The sequence below is a fragment of the Conger conger genome, chromosome 2 (assembly GCF_963514075.1).
Source record: "Conger conger chromosome 2, fConCon1.1, whole genome shotgun sequence".
In the NCBI taxonomy this organism is placed as follows: domain Eukaryota; kingdom Metazoa; phylum Chordata; class Actinopteri; order Anguilliformes; family Congridae; genus Conger; species Conger conger.
Genome location: NC_083761.1, coordinates 17,088,052 through 17,107,078, shown reverse-complemented (window position 1 = coordinate 17,107,078; position 19,027 = coordinate 17,088,052). Strand labels below are relative to the sequence as shown.

The window sequence follows — 19,027 nt, the reverse complement described above, 5'->3', positions numbered from 1 at the left end:
CTACAGTAAACCCTTGGGCGGTGCTGGAATGCAATGAGCCAGCTCTAATGCTTGGCTGACAAGTTAAAGACGATGAAGACCTTTGCATAAGCTGAGTACGTAGTTTTTTAAAAGCTGCTTGTTGTCGATGATGCCCAAGTGGAGTCTGTTCTGGCCAGTCTGCCTCATGCATCATAGGGAACAGCTGACTTCTGCCTGCTCTTAACGGCCCAAGTGCTGTAGCTGTCAAAAGGTAATGGATTACATTTTAAACACTACCCCAATATACACTGGGTGGTTTCATCAGTTGAAGTTGGTAACACATTAAATCTGTCAAATATTTTTGTAACACTTCAATGTTAACCACCTGGCTTGCTTTTTCCGTATCTGTTATTTCGAAATGCAGTTTCCGTTGCTGACACATTGCAATATCTTTTCAATCACGTATATCTGCTTGTCAATATCTGCTTGTCACACATTCTGCTATCTGTTTGCTACACATGTTGCTCTGTTGTAACACAGAGAAACGTCATTCTGCACATTGGAAGGATGGCCGGAAGAGCACATCCGCAAAGGCAGCGTTTTCACAGGATGTGACCAACAAATATCTCTTTCATCAGAATCTTAACCATAGTTCACTTGCGGGTGACTCAGCCAACGTTCTGAGATTGAACAGACGGATTGCAAAAGCAAGATTGCACTTCCTCAAAAGCCATACTTTAAAATCAGCCGGCATAGTCTATGTGCATTATTTTCAGGGTGAGTATGTTAGGTACTGTGTCAACTCAGTTCATCCTAATATACTTTAGCCACCTTTCTTTTTCAATGCATGATATGTTATTTCACTTGAGAATAGTCTGTATCTTGTAGAATCCTTGTGAGGATGGTTTTAGGCTCTGTATACCAGTTAAGCATGAGCTGACCCATTGGTTAGAAAAGCAAGCATATGAAAGCTGCAACGATGCATTGTCCTCTTGGTGATATGCGCTACTACTGAGTGGACCATCTTCAGTAAGACACAAAGAGTCTGACAGCTGAAAAATCTCACGGAATGTTCCTTCTGTTTACAGGGAGACCAAGGGTTTTAGGTTCGACTTTTGGACAAGCTTCCCCCTGCCTCCTGCCAGAAGACCCGGAATGGACGAGGGTCTTGGCCCGCTTCCATGTGCCTACCATCCCTCCGACGCTGTGGCTTCGCACCAGTGCTGACTGACTCCCACATCCGCCCCTGGGAATATGACTCAAACGGACTACAAGTTCAGCCTGCTCAGGGAGAGGCCGCTCCTGCTGCAGGTGGAGGACAGTCCCATGAACCTGTTCGCCCTGCTGGAGGTGAAGAGGGAGCCCCAGCGGAGATGGAGTGCCCTGGCCTGCTTCCGGAAGGCCAGACTATACGGCTTCTTCTTCGGGCTGATGGTCATGTTTCTGATCATGGCTTCCTACATCCTGACCGGGGACAAGAAGAGACTCCTGCTGACTCCGTCTCCTTACCACTTCTCTGCGTTAGTCAACCCGGGTCCCTTTCCCTTCAACCTCTCCTCAGCCAGGGACTACGCCAACATCAAAATGGTGGTGAAATCCATCGCGTCTAAAGTGGTGTTCAGCTCAAGGCCGATTCCTGACAGGAGGGACCTGGTCCATAATGAACCGCATGTGAGTACCAGGTTCTGGATGTCTGGAATTTTCAATATTCACATTTTCATTATTCATTTCTTAGTTCTCACAATTGTATGTCTCATTATTACTAGGGTTGTTTTCGCTAGGATGGTTTCATTGCTACTTTCATTTGGCTAAGTACGCTGTTTATTGTTGCTCCTACAGAAGTGTATATTATTCTTTAGCGTTATGTTTCCTAAAACGGTTGTATACCTATAATCCTTTGTCGTCAGATTAATCTACAAGGCCATAGTCATTATTTGTTGTATTCCTATCACTTGAAACTGTACTTCACTATGGATGAGAGCGTTTGCCAAATGCCTATAATGTAATGTAACAGGCTACTTAGAGTATTGACAAAGTTTTTTTTTTTGATATGACAGAGCATGCACAATTTATATTGATCTCCTTTTCAACTTTAATTGAACTTCCCGATCAACTGTGTGACTGGTTTTCATTATTGTATCAGTCATTTTCTTTGGAAACGGATACACACTGAAATTATAGCATGCTGATTGTTGTCTTGTCCAAACATGGATTAATTTACATGCTGACAAGTAATGTGAAATATTGTTCCAAAATGAACAAAACATATTGTGAAGAATGTACTTGCACAAACAGTGCATTCCTTGCTTTATTGTTTATTTAATCGGCTAACAAAACAGAGCACGTTTCCAGGGAAGAGCTTTGCTGTAGAGAATACCACTTACCATGCTGAATATTCTAGACAATGTCTGATCTGACCTCTGTCCCTTGTAGTCCCATGATCTGTTTAAACTAGGTTAAATTCTAGTCAAATTCTTATGTGAATAAAATCGTATGCAGTGTGATACAAGTTGGCATTCTTAATTAGTTATTGAGCAGGATATAAATAATTAATTTGTGGGCATAATTGATATTGCTCTACATCGTAAATGTATGAATAATAGCCTATTTACCCAAGGGCTGACATGATGCCACAGAGCAATCCTGTGTAGACTTATTGACTGAAAGTGAATGCTGCACTAAATTTATATTAGGAAACATTTCTTCTCTGTGTCGCTAACAAATGTTACATCCTGAGCTATGCTATGAATGAAACTGATTGCCACTTCATGGCTTCTGTGTGCTACCTCTGCAGATGTTTTCCGTTATCCCCCGTAAATTCCTCCCTGATGCCAAGAACCCGTGTTGGTACGAGGAACACTCTGGGAATATCACCGGCGACCCTTACGGCGCGAACCTGTACGCCCGCTACTCCAAGCGTTTCCGAACCGCGTTCGACAACCTGAGGAACACTTTCAGGGAACATTTGTATCGCCGTGGGAACAAGTACTACCGCCTGCGGTGCCTGCCCTACTTTTACATCATAGGACAGCCAAAGTGTGGCACGACCGACCTTTACGACAGACTGAGATTACACCCCGATGTGAGGTTCACCACTTTCAAAGAGCCCCACTGGTGGACCCGGAAAAGGTTTGGTAAGTGAAGGCCTCTTTTTTAAGACTAATAGCTGAAGGATTTATAGTTTATCTTTTAACTGTCATGTCTGAGATAAACTCTTAATTATTATTAGTTATTGTTAGCTGTGAGAAGACTAGAAGAAGAAGTTTACTCTATATATGCGCAAAAGACGCATGGATGCAAGGTTTTCTGATTAAGTCTGCCTTGTACATATTATGGGGACATGGACCTCAATTATTCATGACTCAATATGTCAGTTGACCATATGTCTGAATTATGTGGTACAATACCGTCTGTCCATGCTTAAAAGGTACCCCAAATGAGCATATGCCTAGATCTGTTCATCTATCATAAAATTAACTTTTGTAAGCTAAATAAGTCATGCATAACGACATATTAAATACATTTCGTTGGACCACGTTGGTCTTCTCCTTTTTGTGTACAAAAATCGCTGGTGCGGTGTGAGTCTCAGGACATCCTGTAAGTTTCGTTCAAAGCATGTCGGCCTGAAATGATCTTTCTGAGCCAGGAGCCAATGTGAGCCACTTATTTTATCGACGGGACATTTGAGTGTGAAATGGCGTGCAAGGCGTATGGTTGTCTTAATAAAAAGCAAAATAACAAAGAGAAAAAGTACTTTTGTGGACAGTGGAAAAGGCATGACTTGCCAAAAAGTGGTTAGATAGGAACAGGTCACACCGTAAAAACATTCCCATTCGGCAGGAACTTTGTTGTTTGCGAGGATCAATTCAGGCCGACATGCTTTGAACGAAGGTCTCACACCGCACCAACGATATTCGTACACAAAAAAGAGAAGACAATTGATACAACCCATGATAAAGGTGCTGCCAGTCGGGACAAGACTGGTAACGATGATGTGTCAAAACTGACATAGGTTTGTCTGAGCCAGTTACTTCAATTCACCCTCCTGTTTTATGCCATCCTTGTGAGCAAGCGATTGTGCTGGAGGTCCCATAATGTCATCATCTGAATCGTTACTTTCTCCACCTGAGCATACTAAATGAGGATAATCCCTCTTCAGTGGTTTTCACAAATAACCAGTTTCTGAATAATTTTCACCAGTCATAATGATGCCGAGATTGAAAAAAACTGCTAATTCTCTGCATGATACTCCTGTGTTTACCTGGAATTAGCAGTTTCCTGTTTGAGCTGTCAAAACTTCGTTGTGCCATTTTGAACTTTGAGTATAAATACTTAAATAAATCGTTATGCGTGGACTTATTTAGCTCACAAGAATGGGAAAAGTTATTTTTATGATATATAACAGATCTAGGCATATGCTCGTCTTGGGTACAGGTACCCTTTAGAGGAGACAGAAAATGACTGAGAGGGCTGGAGAAATGTGACAGTGTATCTCCTGTACATGCTACCACTGTCAACATTGGAGCATAACGAACACTGTGCTTTTAAGAATACTTTTTTTATCGAGCCTTGGTCCTATTCAAACCTCCCTTATCCAGGTAAATCCAGAAATAGCTCAATAGTGCTGCACATTAATGGCTCGGGTGGAAATGCCTGAAAAGCTGCCTAGTGTCTGAACCTTTCCCCATAGGAGGAGCTCGCTGGTTTCACAAACAACTTTCAATACTAATGTACCGTCATTCTGAATTACGCTGTCAGTATGAGTTCCTGCCTGAATGTAATGATAGGTGCATATACTGTATGCCTGAATGCAGCCATGCACAGACAGGGGATGAGGGAACATTGGCTTGGACTCAAGCGTGTGTTACTGTACATGCCTATTGTAGCACGCATAATGTGTTCACTGCTACGTGCCATGTGATGGGGGCTGGGCTCGACTGTGAATACAGTGCCTCTCACTACCCACCCCCCTCTCTCTAGAGTTCTGTTTCTCTGTCTAATCAGATAAAGGCTTACCCACACGGGGTCCGCATTTCCCAGGCATGTAGGTTGGCATCATAAATCACACGTGCTTTCCCCGATTTCCTATTGCTTTCTGTCTGATGACCATGAAGCTGTGTTGTTGGGCAACTCTCTATTGATTACAGCAAATAAAGCCAAAGCCAAAATGACCTGTCAATTAGTGCTCTTCGATGCCTGCAGGTTCATGGAAAGAAAGAAAGAAACAAACCAAACCAAACAAACAAACAAAAGGGCAATTGCCACAGTACTTATGTGTACTGTTCTTGTGCATAATTATCAAGGGTGCATTCTGGATTCTGTTCAGTGCTTATTTTGAAGTAGCTACTCAATAACATATGGTCTTTGTCCATAACAATACAGTACATATTTCAGATACAGACACTTATTTCCACCTTGCTGTGTGGTGTTCGTTCATGAACCTTGGGTGACATGTATATTTCCACTGTGCCTTGTCTCATCAAAATTAATGGACATTAAAACTTAATCCATTGCTAGGCTGTAAGAAATGGTAGTGAAAGTACCCAGAAAACGTGTTACATGCAGTTCATTTACCCACTCACTACTGTGATTGGGTGATGTTACACAGCGCTGTTCTATTGTATGAAGCCAATTTTAGGACTGTTCCCTAAAACACCTCGCAGTGCTTGCCTTAAAGTTGAAGCAAGAATATAATTTAACCTTGAATTGTATCAGTATATAAGTCAATGAACCCCAGTGGAAAGTACTCTATAATGGTAGATGTATAAATGCTTTATTTGTCCAACATTCCATTGGTTTTCCATTAACACGTGTTATCTTAAAGCACATATTATAGGCATTTGCTTTTAAATGGGTGAGCTATAACCCGTAGATCATCAATTTGTTCATTTCTTTTCCAAGCTAGTGCTGGCAAACATTAATTCAGTTCACAGCATGTTGGAAATTAAACTGCTTTACTAGCACTGGAGAAAGAATGTCGTAGAACAAAGACTGTCTATGAGTAACAACAAGGAGGGCTTTATTGAGTGTTCATCATTAGCATTTCAGCTGAACTAGAGCAGTCAAATGTGGGCACCTCAATGTTGCTGTGCTATTTATCCTTGACAGGCTAACCCATAGCCCTCTTGTTGTTTAATAAGAAGAGCCCAGAGTCACTCTGAAGGGATATTCACAAATGCAGGCTGAAGGGGTTGACCAGTTGTAGTACAGTTGCTATTTTGATTTTGTTCTATTGCATTCATAATGCTTCACCAACAACAAACCATATCAGATGCGGCCGATCTTGAACTACTGTCATGATTAGATATTTTCGTTGTGACTCGAGTCATTATACTTTTGAGCTTCTGCGTGATATACGAGGGGCTTAAGCTGTAAATCATCAGGACTGACGTTTTAATTAGTTCGCATTACTCTGTCACAGAAATAGGCACCCTGGTCCCTTGCTGATTCTTATCAGAATCTCCATATCAACAAAGTGCATTAATATGGAGCATGGATTTGACTAGTATTTTCATTCAAAAAGAAAGAAAGAAAATGTTCAGCTCACATGGCATTTTTTTCAGAAGGGTAGTATGGAATACGTGGAGTGTATTATTGCGTGCACCTTACGGGATGTAGAACTGTGAGGAAACCAACAAACCCATCACTGATGCGTCAGAACTCTGTCGCAAATGACCATGTTACATATTTCTGTGGTTTGCACTCACATGACATTCCACGGTGAGGTTCTGCTCATGACCTACTATAATAAGCACAGTAATCTCTTCCCAAAAGGGGAAACACTGTATGTTTTTGTTTCAGTCTGAGGCAATGCTTTTGTTCCTTTGAAGTCTCAATAGCTGCTGTTGAATGAATGGAAAACGAATTGTGTTTTGTCCAGTAGCATAATATTAACTTAACATTAATAATGTGCTGCCGTGTAGTGTATGCATAACATAACATTACACGCACGGCAGGAAATTATTTTCCCAGAAGAAAAACATTCATTAAAGTAGCATGTGGAAGTTGGATCCTACACTACTTATTTCTCATTATTTTACGTATTTCTCATTATTTGAAATACTTTTTTTTCTTGGCACAAATATCCCAATCAGATGTTTGCCTTTCGTTGTAACTTTTGATGCTTTCTATTGCTGTGATTTTTAGAGTAGGGTGGTGTGTATATAAGACTACTGATGGATTGCTACAGTGGTAGGGTAAAACAACTCCCCTGTTGCATGATGCAAATGCCCTGGGTTATTATGTGCGAGGGGGAAAATTGCTTTGTAGAAGACACCATTGACAGTAATGGAGTGTGACTGGCTTTTTTGTTTACCCTGCGGGAATCTCTTGTTGGAGTGTAATGTGTAATGTATTTATTTTCAATCAAGTAAACACAATGAGTAGTTCTAACTGTGGCAAAAATGTTATAAACATTTTATAACTCTAATATTGTACTTTCTTGTAAACCATATTCATTTACAGTGGGGAAACATCGACTTCTGAAGTGTAAATGATGGCAATTGGTGTGTTGCTAATTTATGCCACACACAAAGTTTGGCTTGAAATTGGAAGAGAGTATAATCGCTCACACAACAATACTATTTTCCATATAAATGAATGTGGGAATTTTGCCAGTAATATTTCACATTTCAAATTTCTATTGAACCCTTTCCCGAAAACAAAAATGGGAACATTAGCATGTTTATTTGTCAATGCTACTTTTTATTTATAGAACTCGTATCTCACTTCTTCTGGGGAAGGAAAAGGCTTAAATTCATGAATAATTGGGCAGGCAGCACACTTGCAATGAGGGTATGTTTTGTAGTAGGCCCCCATGTGCAGAGTGTGTGGGAGGCATCTTTGTGCCTGACTCAGACGTGAGCCCAATCTGCCTCTTTCGGAATGGCTTAATGTTCTCAATGCTGCCGAAATCAGATCTTCCGGATTTTGCTTTTAACCTCAGACTGTGACCCTTACTGCTGACCATGTAGAGCAGTTTATATCTGCAGTCTGAAGACAGCTGTGAAGGATTTTCATCTTGTGTTAGCATGCCTCTGGCTTTCTGTTCCCACCAAAAAAGCAAAGAAAACACTATTCACATCAAAGAGTCGGCTTTTGTTTGTGCAGTCTTAGCAAAGCAAAAGGCTGTGCATCAGGGTAGCAATGCTCCTCATTCTCATAAAAACATTTGTCCAATCAGAACTCAGGAAGCCATTCTCTCTTTAGGCATATTCTCCATGTTATTTCAAAAGGTTTGTGTTCCTCTTCAACCTCAATAAAAAAAAGCATGTAAAAGCTTTAAAATATGTAAATGTCACAGCACTGCAGGCTGAAATAAGCTTTGATGCAAATGTGAATTGCTTGTTGCTCATTTCTTTCTTTGTTCTTCTTACACTTGCTATAGAGGTCAGAGTGGGGCGGCTCTGGTCCCCACAGAGACTAATTCCTCCATGGGACACCATGAAGCTCTGTAGCTCACTGAAACCCATACTGTTATCTACTCCCTCTCAGGGAACTGACAAATGCTTTGCATGCATAATCAGTGCTCAAAGTTTGTGACAGTTATTTGACGCTTTTGACACTTTTATCCAAAGCGACTTAAAGTTGATTCGACCAATCCCCACCAGAGCAGTGTCAGGTTAAGGGCCTTGCTCAAGGGCCCAACAGCTGCAATTGTCTTTTTAGGGCTACACTGGATGGTGAACGACCAATCTTTCAGGTACCAGTCAAGCACCTTAGCCACTAGGCTATAGGCTGCCCCATACCATACCATTTTTATGTTGTGGTTTCATAGTTATTTATTTAATTTCCCCTGATTCAGCAATGAATTTGAATTTTAAAAAATGTTTTTGACAGAACTTACCCGCACTTGCCACCAGTAATGTTGTTGATGCTTGGACATTTTCCTTGAAGTCTTATAGAAATCGCAACTTACAGTACACTGCACAACAGACTTCAAAACCTATAAAACCCTAGAAGTCATTTGGCCTGGAGAATGTAACTTAATCTGGCTTTGTATTTGGTGCAGGGCAGGTTTTCTTTGGTCCCTGGTGTAAAATCCAGCTATGACCAGCTTGGAATACCAGTTACCAGCTGTTTCAAAGCATTGCTTGAGCTGTTTTTTTTTTCAGCAGGATTTATAATGATATAAAGCAGCTTTTGGTTCGTTCAATCAAGACTTATTCTTATTCGTATTTTTTTTATGATAAACTTACACAAGTCAGTCTTATTCTGCACCCCAAAATAAAACAAAACCAATATGAGGCTTGCGCCACATATTTGTAATCCACATGTGATTACAGTATCAAGTTTTGTGACACATCTCTGGAATGTGTTTATAGACATTGGGTTACAAACTCTGTGGTCTTACATGGTGAAAACACGGCAAAGGAATCGACTCTTCCCATCCAATACGTTAGCTCAGCTACTAATCTCAAGGGAAAGTGGACATCTGTAATTGCTGCCATATGATCATGTAATCCCATCAAAAGCTGCCTCTACACCATAAGCAGACCAGTCTCTCCGTGTTTTTTGTGGCGATTAAAAAGAGGAGCTTGTGTAACAGGAGCCAAGCTTTCATCTCTTCATCTTGGCAGGCTTGCAGCCAATCTTCGTAAATAAGCGTCCAAGGGAAGTTCATCAGTGTTTTTTCTCTGTGTGAAATGAACAGGGGATTCTTCTGCGGTCCTTTCTGTCTTTGTTTACTGGTGTGTGACATTGGATGACGGCCCTTACTTCTCCACAGGTATCATCAGGCTCAGCGAGGGTTTCCACGACCGCTACCCGGTGGAGGATTACCTGGATCTGTTTGATCCCGCGGCATACCTGATCCAAAATCACCTGCAGGGAAACTCATCGTGGGGCTCCAGCAAGCGCAACATCATTATAGGTAACCATCACTTTTTTAGTTTGCTCGTCAAAAACATCCAGGCAGTTCACCAGTGGGAGAATGGTTTCCGGGTATGATGTCCTTATCAATGGATTCATAAGAAGAGATTTCAGTGTGGTCCCATTAATATACAGTGTACAGTACCCTCATATACATCAGAGACATTTGCATCCTTGAACATGAAACATCTGTATCCTACTCTCTCCAGTCTGGAGCAGCATATTTTAACCTTTCCATCTGTCTCATTCTCAGTCAGGATCAGTAACACACAAGATGCTGATGTCAGAGGACAGTCCCGATGACATTGTGGTAGATTAGTGGTAGATTAGTCGACAGACTACGGAGAAAGGGGAGTATACACAGTAATATGTTCAATGTTAATTAAACTCTGACGGAGCATATAGGAGTCCAGTTGAGACCGTATACACACTGCGAGTCAGTTTAACACAGAACATTTTACTTTGAAGCCAGCTCCTGCTGCCAGCTCGTGAAAGTGACCTCAAGCCCGGTTCCTCCTGAGAGAAACGCGGTGGCTGTTCTTATTCGGGAGGCAGGTGGAGCGGTAGGCAGTGGGCACGGCGTACTGTAGCAGTGCTTAGGGATTGCTGCGGACAGCGCCAGATCCACTCCATCATGAAAGAGCCGGGCGGATTCAAAGTGAACTTTGGATTCCTTAACGAGTTTCTGCACCTGCATTGCAGGTTATGCTGCAAATGGCCAAAGTAGTTTTCTTTTGCCTGACTCACCATTTCTGGCCTCTAGCACAGAACAGTACACCTGCTGCCATTATTAGAACAAAATGCTCTGGGATTTGTCATCCTATTTTGCATTCCGTTTGCGTTCTTGCATACAAAGCTCGCACAAACCGCAGAGATGTCTTTACGAAAATGTACTTTTTAACAGACTGTAATGGAAGGCAGCCAACGAGTACTTTATCCATTCAAGTGTAAATAACAAATATAAATTTCAGGTGCTTCAATCCACATTTTCTTTTAAGCTCTATTCTTTTGTTTTGTTCTTTTGATGTAGCCTATTTTTTCTGAGTTCCCTTGAAGACTGTTGAAAACTGTCCTGAATTGGCAGCATTAACTGGGATAATATGAGGAATATGGAAAGGATATCAGCTAGTGTTTCTGTACCGTATGTTTCCTGCCAATTTGGAGTGGGCAAGAAGCAAGTGCATTCATTGGATAAACCTAAATGTTTACCTCCATTTTATACACATCAAATGAAAATGTTCAGGTTAATTGAAATGAACCAAAAATCTTTCAACTGAGAAAACTATTTAAATTAAAAATAGGTGTAGCACATTGAAGTAAAAAGGTTTATGTTATGTTTCATAACACACAAAAGCCAGAAGCATGAGGCCCAGTGGAGCGTGGAAACAGAGGGTGGGAGCTTGGATACTGCATTACAGGTCCATATTAATGACGAGCTAGCTCTTTACGGTCCCATGCTGTGTGAAACATTACACCATTGCAATTGTCTCCCAGTTCAACCACAAAGATACACCATTACAAAAGCATGTTTCCTTAAGCGGTCCGATGTAATCAGCATGTGCACATGACAGGTTTAGAAACATGAAATGTGTGAGTATGACATATACTGTACTTGCCCTGCATTTGAAGAACGCACTAATGAAAAACTGATCGGAATCCAACAAAGCCATTTGTATACATCAGGAGAGGTTTGCACTGAAGGTAGTTAGTATACTGCCAGGTTCGCTGGCCTCTTAAAATGAATAAGCCTTCTGATAAGGAGCATGCCAGAGTCCAATTTAATATCCACAGTGAACCTTGCCAGGACTGTATGGAAAAGGCCAGGCAGGAGGACAGTCTCTGCTTCTTTAAAGCTGCCCCCCAACCATCCTGTACAAATATACAACATAGAAACCCCCCAACAATAACCCACAGCGACCCTGGGTGCACCTCAGCAGCAATAACACAATATTTCATTCATTCTACATTTAACTTTACCAGATATTTGCTGTGGTACCGTACAGTATGTCTCTGTTTAACCTAACAGCTAATTAGATGCGATGTCTGCTGACAATAAGAGTTCATAAGAATGTTAATTTGTTCTGCCTTTTTTACTCAGCAGATAAAGGTTAAAGGGTTTTGGTTGTTGTTTCAGCAGTTTTATTTGACCAGACCCCGTGCTAAAGAGAAAATTGAGGAAATGAGCCTGAGGTCTTGAAGGAACGCACAAGAACGGTTCCGTAAAGAGCCCGTATTAGCATCGGCGCTGATAGATGGTAATGAGAAGCAGTGTTTTTGTGTATTGCATTATTTTAGTCCATTGAAGGGAATGGACGCTGGTGAGCGGGCCTGTCACATCGAGGCTGGGTGCTGATATGTTACTGTAGGAAGGAGGCTCTGCTGGAGGAGCGCATTGTATGATTACACACCCCTGCAGCTCATTGGCTATTCACCAGGGCTCCTCGTGAAAATGGCCTGCCATCTCAATGAAGAGGCGCTACTCTGAAAATGGAAAACAGGCTTTCTCCACTCCCTTTTTCTCTATTTAAACTGGCTCTTTGACTCTGGGTCTCCGGTTCCGAGCAAGTTTTTCTTTTGTATCCACTTTCTCCGATGTTTAATCCCGCTTTACCAGGGACATTCCAGGATGCCTTCCAAAAAGGAGCCTAGTGTGCCATTGAAATGAATGAAGGTTCATTGAGAAAGAAAACCAAGTGTAAAGAAAGCACATTTTCTGAATTGTAAAAGTAAAACAAAACGGTGGAATGGAGTGAAATAAAATTCCATTAAAACTAAAAGTTTTAACAGTTCCAAACTGTTTGAGTGCTTTGAACTGAGATTTCAGCATCTGTCCATGCCAAAGATTTCATTATTGTAGATACACCAACTTTAGATACAACAAACATAAATAGTTATTTCCACAGGATATTCAAATATTGAATATTAACTGCAATTTAATTTTCCACATTAAAAAAAATGAAGATCTTCGCATTTCTCCTAAATATCTGTATTATACAGTCAAATAATTAAATTGCAAATGCCTAAAAGGACAAAATTACTTTCAGTCATCAATAGGATGGGCATGCCTGTTTGTCTGAGCATCAATAATGTGTCCGCGCAGTCTAATGGGTAGGGAACTAGGCTTTTAGCACAAGCTTGCGGGTTTGATTTCCAGCTAGGCACTACCATTGTACCCTTGAGCAAGGTACTTAACATAATTTGCTTCAGTAAATATCCAGCTGTTTGAATAGGTTTTAAAAATCTAATCTGTGTTAGTCACTCTAGATAAGAGCATCTGCTAAATGCCAAAACAAAAGGTAACAAGCTACCTGTCGCTGATACATTAATCATAAGGTTTTATCTCTACCTATGGACCACCAGGGAGTTTTTAGTGGAACAATTAGAATCTGAAGACCAGAGGTTGAAACGCACTGCATTACATCTACATTTTAGGCATCTAGCAGAGGCTCCTATCCGGAGCAAATTACACTTTTTTCACATGTAATCCATTTATACAGTTGTATATTTTCTGAAACATGTCAGGATAAGTGTCTGTCTCAAGGATCACTACCCCATCTGGAAAACAAAGCTACATTCGTAGCTCACACAAAAATTACACAGTCTAAACATTATGCTACATTGCCATATTAGAGAATGATTTAGATTTTTTATGCTCTTACCTGTTTTGACGTTTGACCTGTTTTTCAACTGTTTGTTTCTTTCCTTGACGAGTGCATTGTTTCCCTCTCGGGGGATGAATAAAGTAAATCTAATCTGAAAAAATCTGTATGTTCATGACAGGCGAGGCCAGCGCATCCACGATGTGGGACAACAACGCCTGGGTCTACTTCTACGACAACGGCACGGAGGGCGAACCCCCGTTCCTGATCCAGGACTTTGTGCATGCCGTCCAGCCTGATGCCCGGTTCATCGTGATGCTGAGGGACCCTGTGGAGAGGTAGAGCAGCAGGACGTCGGTCTGTTTTTTTCCAGCGCATGTTTCCACTAGCATGGGGGCGAGCCAGCAGTGCTTCCATCAGCATTTATGAATTCGAAATTCTCGTGTGTGAATGATTAATGAGGCAGCGGCTCACTAAAAGTCATACAATAACACTTTTCCCAGCGTATAGCAATCTGGAAGGCTGTTTTTGCACACAAGTAATGGAAACAATGCTACCGGGAAAGAGAGCTCGGCAAAGTGCCAATTAGTGCTGTTCGCACTGTTGTGGACATGGCCACAACAATGCCTGTAATTTGTGATATGCTCTTAATGTAGCCTATATCTGGAGCAGTGAAAAATGACTCAACACTCAAAAGACTGACTTCCACTCGAAATGAAATTGTGTGCCCTTCAAAATGCAATTGTTATTTAATTGCTACTTATTATTCTTAGAAAATAAACCGAAAGCAAAAAACACCTGTGTGTGCATGATATATGTATGTACCAGCTAATGCCTGATGCTAGATCATATTCTTCTGTTTGCTGATGATAACAGTAAAATGTACAGTATTTGCTAAGCCCATGCGCCATGCAAATTCATATTGAGCAAAAGATTAAAGTGTGAGGTATGAGAAATATTCAAATCAACGAGTTCTTTATTAGTGTTACACTTCATTGGTGTAGCACCAATCCTGTCCCCTTGTCTGACAGTGCCACCCATTGGTGTTTCTGCCATCTCTCTAAATGTCCCAAGTTATCTTTGCTTGGACTTAATAAATTTGGATTGGACATTTACATACTATAATTCTGTAATAATCTGTTTAATGTAATACCATTTTTTACAACAAACCAGTGCCAACTGGCAGCAGATGGGTTCCCCCTCTGAGTCAGGTTCTGTTCAAGGTTTCTTCCTGTTAGCCAGGGAGTTTTTCCTTGCCACTGTTGCCCTAGGCATACTCTTGGGGGCCGGTTCTGCTGCTTTGCGACAAATAAAAATCGATTGATTATAATTCAGTCCTGTGTAATCAGAGCTTCAGATGAGGCCGCAGGGATGGTGGTTTATTTTGTCTGCGTTTCTGTTTCTCGCAGGTTGTACTCCGACTACCTTTATTTCGGCATCGCCAACAAGTCAGCGGAGGACTTTCATGAGAAGGTGTCCGACTCCCTTCAGCTGTTCGAAGGCTGTCTGGCTGAATTCTCGATGCGCTCCTGCGTGTACAACACCACCCTCAACAACGCCATGCCTGTGAGTGTGTGGGAAGGGAGCTCAGAAACAAACCTCTCTTATCAGCTTGATCTGTTCGTACAAAATGTGGCACACACAGGCGTAGAAACAAAAGTTGCTGAGAGAGAGAGCGAAAGAAAGAGAGACAGAGCAGAGGGGACATAAGGCTGAGAGAGAGAGAAAGAGAGAGAGAAAGAGAGAGAGTGAGTGGGAAGGACACATATACAGAAGAAAAGAGGCTGAAAGAGATAGAATGACACATAAACAGAAACAGAAGAAGAAGAGAAGCTCCACTTGTTTCTCTTCTCCGTACAGCAGAGTGCATCCTGAAAACAAACAACCACGACTGCTCAGTGTAGACACTGGCAGCACATGCAAACCACAAAACCAGTCTGAAGCTGGAGCCATTTAACACGCTGTTCCGGAAGGAAGGTGGGAAGTGCACTTCTGGGCTGGCCAGTCAGAGAGGTAGTGCTTTCTGTGGTCTGTTTCCCTCAGAGGGAGAAGTTAAATACCTGTGGCCTTGCCCTGGCATGGACCGGCTAGCCAAACTCCCACAGTGCACTGGGGCTGGAGGGGGCGAGAGTGCGGAGCTTGTTTCTTCTTTACCGCCAGCATCCTGCAACGTGAGACAGCCCGAGGTCTAGGATCTTTGGAGATTATATCTCTGTGGGAATCCATGTTTTCGTCCCTGCTTCTGGTCACTAGCTCATTTCCTAAGACCATACTGTGGGTTTCTTCGGTTCTAGACAATAATATGTGTTGTGCTGCTCAAATTCACCTTCGTCATGTGATCAGTTATGGGCAGAGTTGTTGCAATGGATGGTTAAATATAATTTTAAAAAGATGGATTGATGGGATTGAGAGCCAGCAAAACAAGGAGGCTCTTCAGTTGAACATTATAATGCAACAGTACAGTATAATCGTGTAATACAAATAATTTAATATGAAAATATGACAACTATTTACACATTTACTGAAGCTATTCCAAGTGCCTTGCTCACAGATGCAAGGAAAGTGTCTCATTTGGGAATCAGACCGTACCTAGCTCCCAAACACACTCCTGGTAGCTTTACAAAGAAGGTAGAACAATATTAAATCAGACTTTTAAAAGAGTTACTGCTGTATATACAATGTCTGTACATGTCTTGAAATCAGTTTTATGTTTTGCCTGTAGGGGTGAATAAATTGCATATTTATTCCATATCACATTGCCACACATCTTATTGTTTTGCATATACCATTCCTACACTTTATTTTCAAATGCATATTTCTAAAATATTTTCTGAATTCACAATAAGCGCATGGCTCGTTTATAAACAAACAATTCTCAGTGACATTTTTACCCAAGTCCGCTGAAAAAGCGCAAGTTTTAACATTCATGCAATGTTATCGTGTGGTTTTTATTCATGCACTTCTGACATGAAGCGATACTCCCGCTAATTGCAGGGTTTTGGGCATTGTGCTGGAATATGTGCTGATGGCAGAGTGATTCCAGACATTCTTTGCATGTGGACGGTTTGTGGTCAGACAGCTGGAGGGTTCACAGTCCCACAGGACCGTGGGCTGAGACTGGACCGCACCCTGCTGCTGCCCTGCAGTACGTGGCCGAGCCAATCAATCGACGCGGTCCCCACCGCACCAGTGCCATACTGCCCACCAAACCCTGAGAATTTAGCCCACTGAGCTATGCAGAAGAGATGACATGACATCCAGGTTATGTCCAAAGACATGCAGGTTAGGGACTACAGATGAAAATGAGCTCATTAGCTATCTCTGGCTATGTGCACTGTCCCTAGTAAAAAAAACAAGAAAAAACTAAAAGACAGATCTGGTGATGGGGACTGCATTCCCTTGGATCCACGTTGCCACTGTGCTCAAAAGTGCTGTGTGGGGAGATGGCAGAGAATGCACTTGTACTAAAGGGGGGGTCTTTGTTTTTCTGTCTTGCAGGTGCGATTACAGGTCGGGCTGTACATTGTGTATTTACTGGACTGGCTGACGGTCTTTGACAGAGATCAGATTTTAATCTTACGGTTGGAAGACCACGCCTCAAATAGGAAATACACCATGCACCGAGTCTTCGACTTCCTCAGCTTGGGTGAGTGTGCAAGATGTAATCAGAGGCTTATCAGCATCCTCCCATTTCACATCAGTTTAGAATGAGCAAACAAAACAGTGTAGACACGCCTGTTTTATCTTGCTGTGAGTTCCTCCTCCATTCCGATCCTGTCCAAGAAGTGGCCTACAAAAATGGGCTTACTTATATCTTCTACATCCCACAATGCACCTCTGGAGGATCTCATCCTGTGTGAAAATTAAGTTGTCCTCACTTAGCATGAACTCTTACACGAGACTCCTTACCCGGTGACAGTGAATAGCCTGAAATAAGAGACAGTGGCGCACACTAGACTCAAAGAAATGAACTCTGTTTAATGTGAGACGCATTTTGACGTCAAACAACGTCTTCCCTAGAAAGAAAACAGCACCTACTGGATCCTTTCTTTAGCTGGCTTGTAGCGTGTTCGGTAAATTTCCCTTTCTACATCTGGCTCTCTCTGCATTAAATCATTATGAGGCTAATGGGGGAAGATTAGTCATCACAGGGGGCTGAAGTAGTAAGTAGAGGAACATAGGACCTGCTGTAAGCAGCCGTGCTGTTATACAAGCCTCATTCAAACCCTCATAACATTACATTACATTACATTATTGGCATTTGGCAGACGCTCTTATCCAGAGCGACATACAGTTGATTAGACTAAGCAGGAGACAATCCTCCCCTGGAGCAATGGAGGGTTAAGGGCCTTGCTCAAGGGCCGTGCGGATCTTATTGTAGCTACACCGGGATTAGAACCAGTGACCTTGCGTGCCATCTCGAGCAGGTGTGAAAGTGCCACCACGGAGCCTGCCTTATCGTTGATTGCAACAGTTGGAACTAATTATAAGGTTTTTCCTGCAAGTTTATTGCACGACACAGCCTCAGTTATTGTAACTTTAAGTGTGCTTTAACAATGTGGGAGATTTTCCCTTGAAAACTTCCCTTTTTTACTTCCGTTCACACCTTTCAAAAGATTAACTGAAACTCTGCATGATTAAGGCAGCGCTACTCAACTCAGACACTGCGGTCCACAGGACACAGAGTTGAGTAGCACCGATATAAGGGATAGTCAACAGTGAAAGGATGGCTTTTTTGAGTTTTTACATATGTATTTTGTAAATGCCTTATGAACGCAGGGCCTTTGACAGAACAGAAGGAGGCAGAGATCACCAAAAGTCCTGCGTCCAACACCAGGAGGCCAGCAGACAAGAACCTGGGACCCATGCTCTCCGTCACCAAGGAGATCCTCCGGGATTTTTATTCCCCCTTCAACCAGAAGCTGGCTAAAGTGCTCCGGAATGAGTCATTCCTGTGGGCCGGCCATTCCAAACACATGTGAATCAGCCCCGATCGGAAAAATCTGAATATGAAATATTTCGTTCAGGAAAGAGAATGAGAGTGGCCATATTCAAAAATTGGCATTGGGGATGTTTGTTTTTATTTAAATTATTTTAAGTTATGAAGGAGAGAAGAATCACTGATGCAAAATGGCACGGAACATTTTATCTTATCTGATCTTGTTTTTACATTAGAGAAAAGGGGCCATTTCTTTCCCTTTGGTCACGCATTTGCGATTTGCATTAAATAAAATACATAATGACCAAGGAGCCTGCTTTTATTTATTTATTTTTTACATCAATGGAGCCATCTGTGCTTTTTTCAGAATGATTGTACAGTATCAGTTGATAATTGTAATAAATGTTTAAGTTCTAAACGTGCAATGGTTCAATTTATTTTGTTTGTATGCAGATACAGTATACCTGAATTCCTCAAGTGATGTCCTTGTTTCTACAACAGAGATTGACAACATAAGCAGAATGTATTTTGAATACAAAAAAATAAAATTGTGTACAGAAAATATATGACTCAATTCAGGCAGTAAAATGACAGATAGGAACCCAACGTGTTTTTACGGACAGTTGAAACCGAGGCATGAAACATTCATTTTACAACA

At 41.7% G+C, this 19,027-nt stretch overlaps 1 protein-coding gene across 6 annotated transcripts in view; it reads left to right on the top strand.

Annotated features, from left to right (window-relative positions):
- The window catches only part of LOC133122693 (carbohydrate sulfotransferase 15-like), a 45,052-nt gene extending 26,258 nt beyond the window's left edge, over positions 1–18,794 (top strand). For 5 of the 6 annotated variants that reach the window (XM_061232791.1, XM_061232796.1, XM_061232793.1 and 2 more), the window contains exons 2-8: positions 1,050–1,632; positions 2,756–3,095; positions 9,689–9,832; positions 13,612–13,768; positions 14,840–14,996; positions 16,929–17,076; positions 18,210–18,794. In XM_061232791.1, coding sequence (XP_061088775.1) covers positions 1,216–1,632; positions 2,756–3,095; positions 9,689–9,832; positions 13,612–13,768; positions 14,840–14,996; positions 16,929–17,076; positions 18,210–18,412 — 1,566 coding nt within the window. In that variant the 5' untranslated portion in view covers positions 1,050–1,215 and the 3' untranslated portion in view covers positions 18,413–18,794. Of the gene's footprint in view, positions 1–599; positions 739–1,049; positions 1,633–2,755; positions 3,096–9,688; positions 9,833–13,611; positions 13,769–14,839; positions 14,997–16,928; positions 17,077–18,209 lie in introns of all 6 variants that reach the window. The other variant, XM_061232792.1, reaches the window with a different exon arrangement.
- The last annotated feature ends 233 nt before the right edge of the window (positions 18,795–19,027 follow it).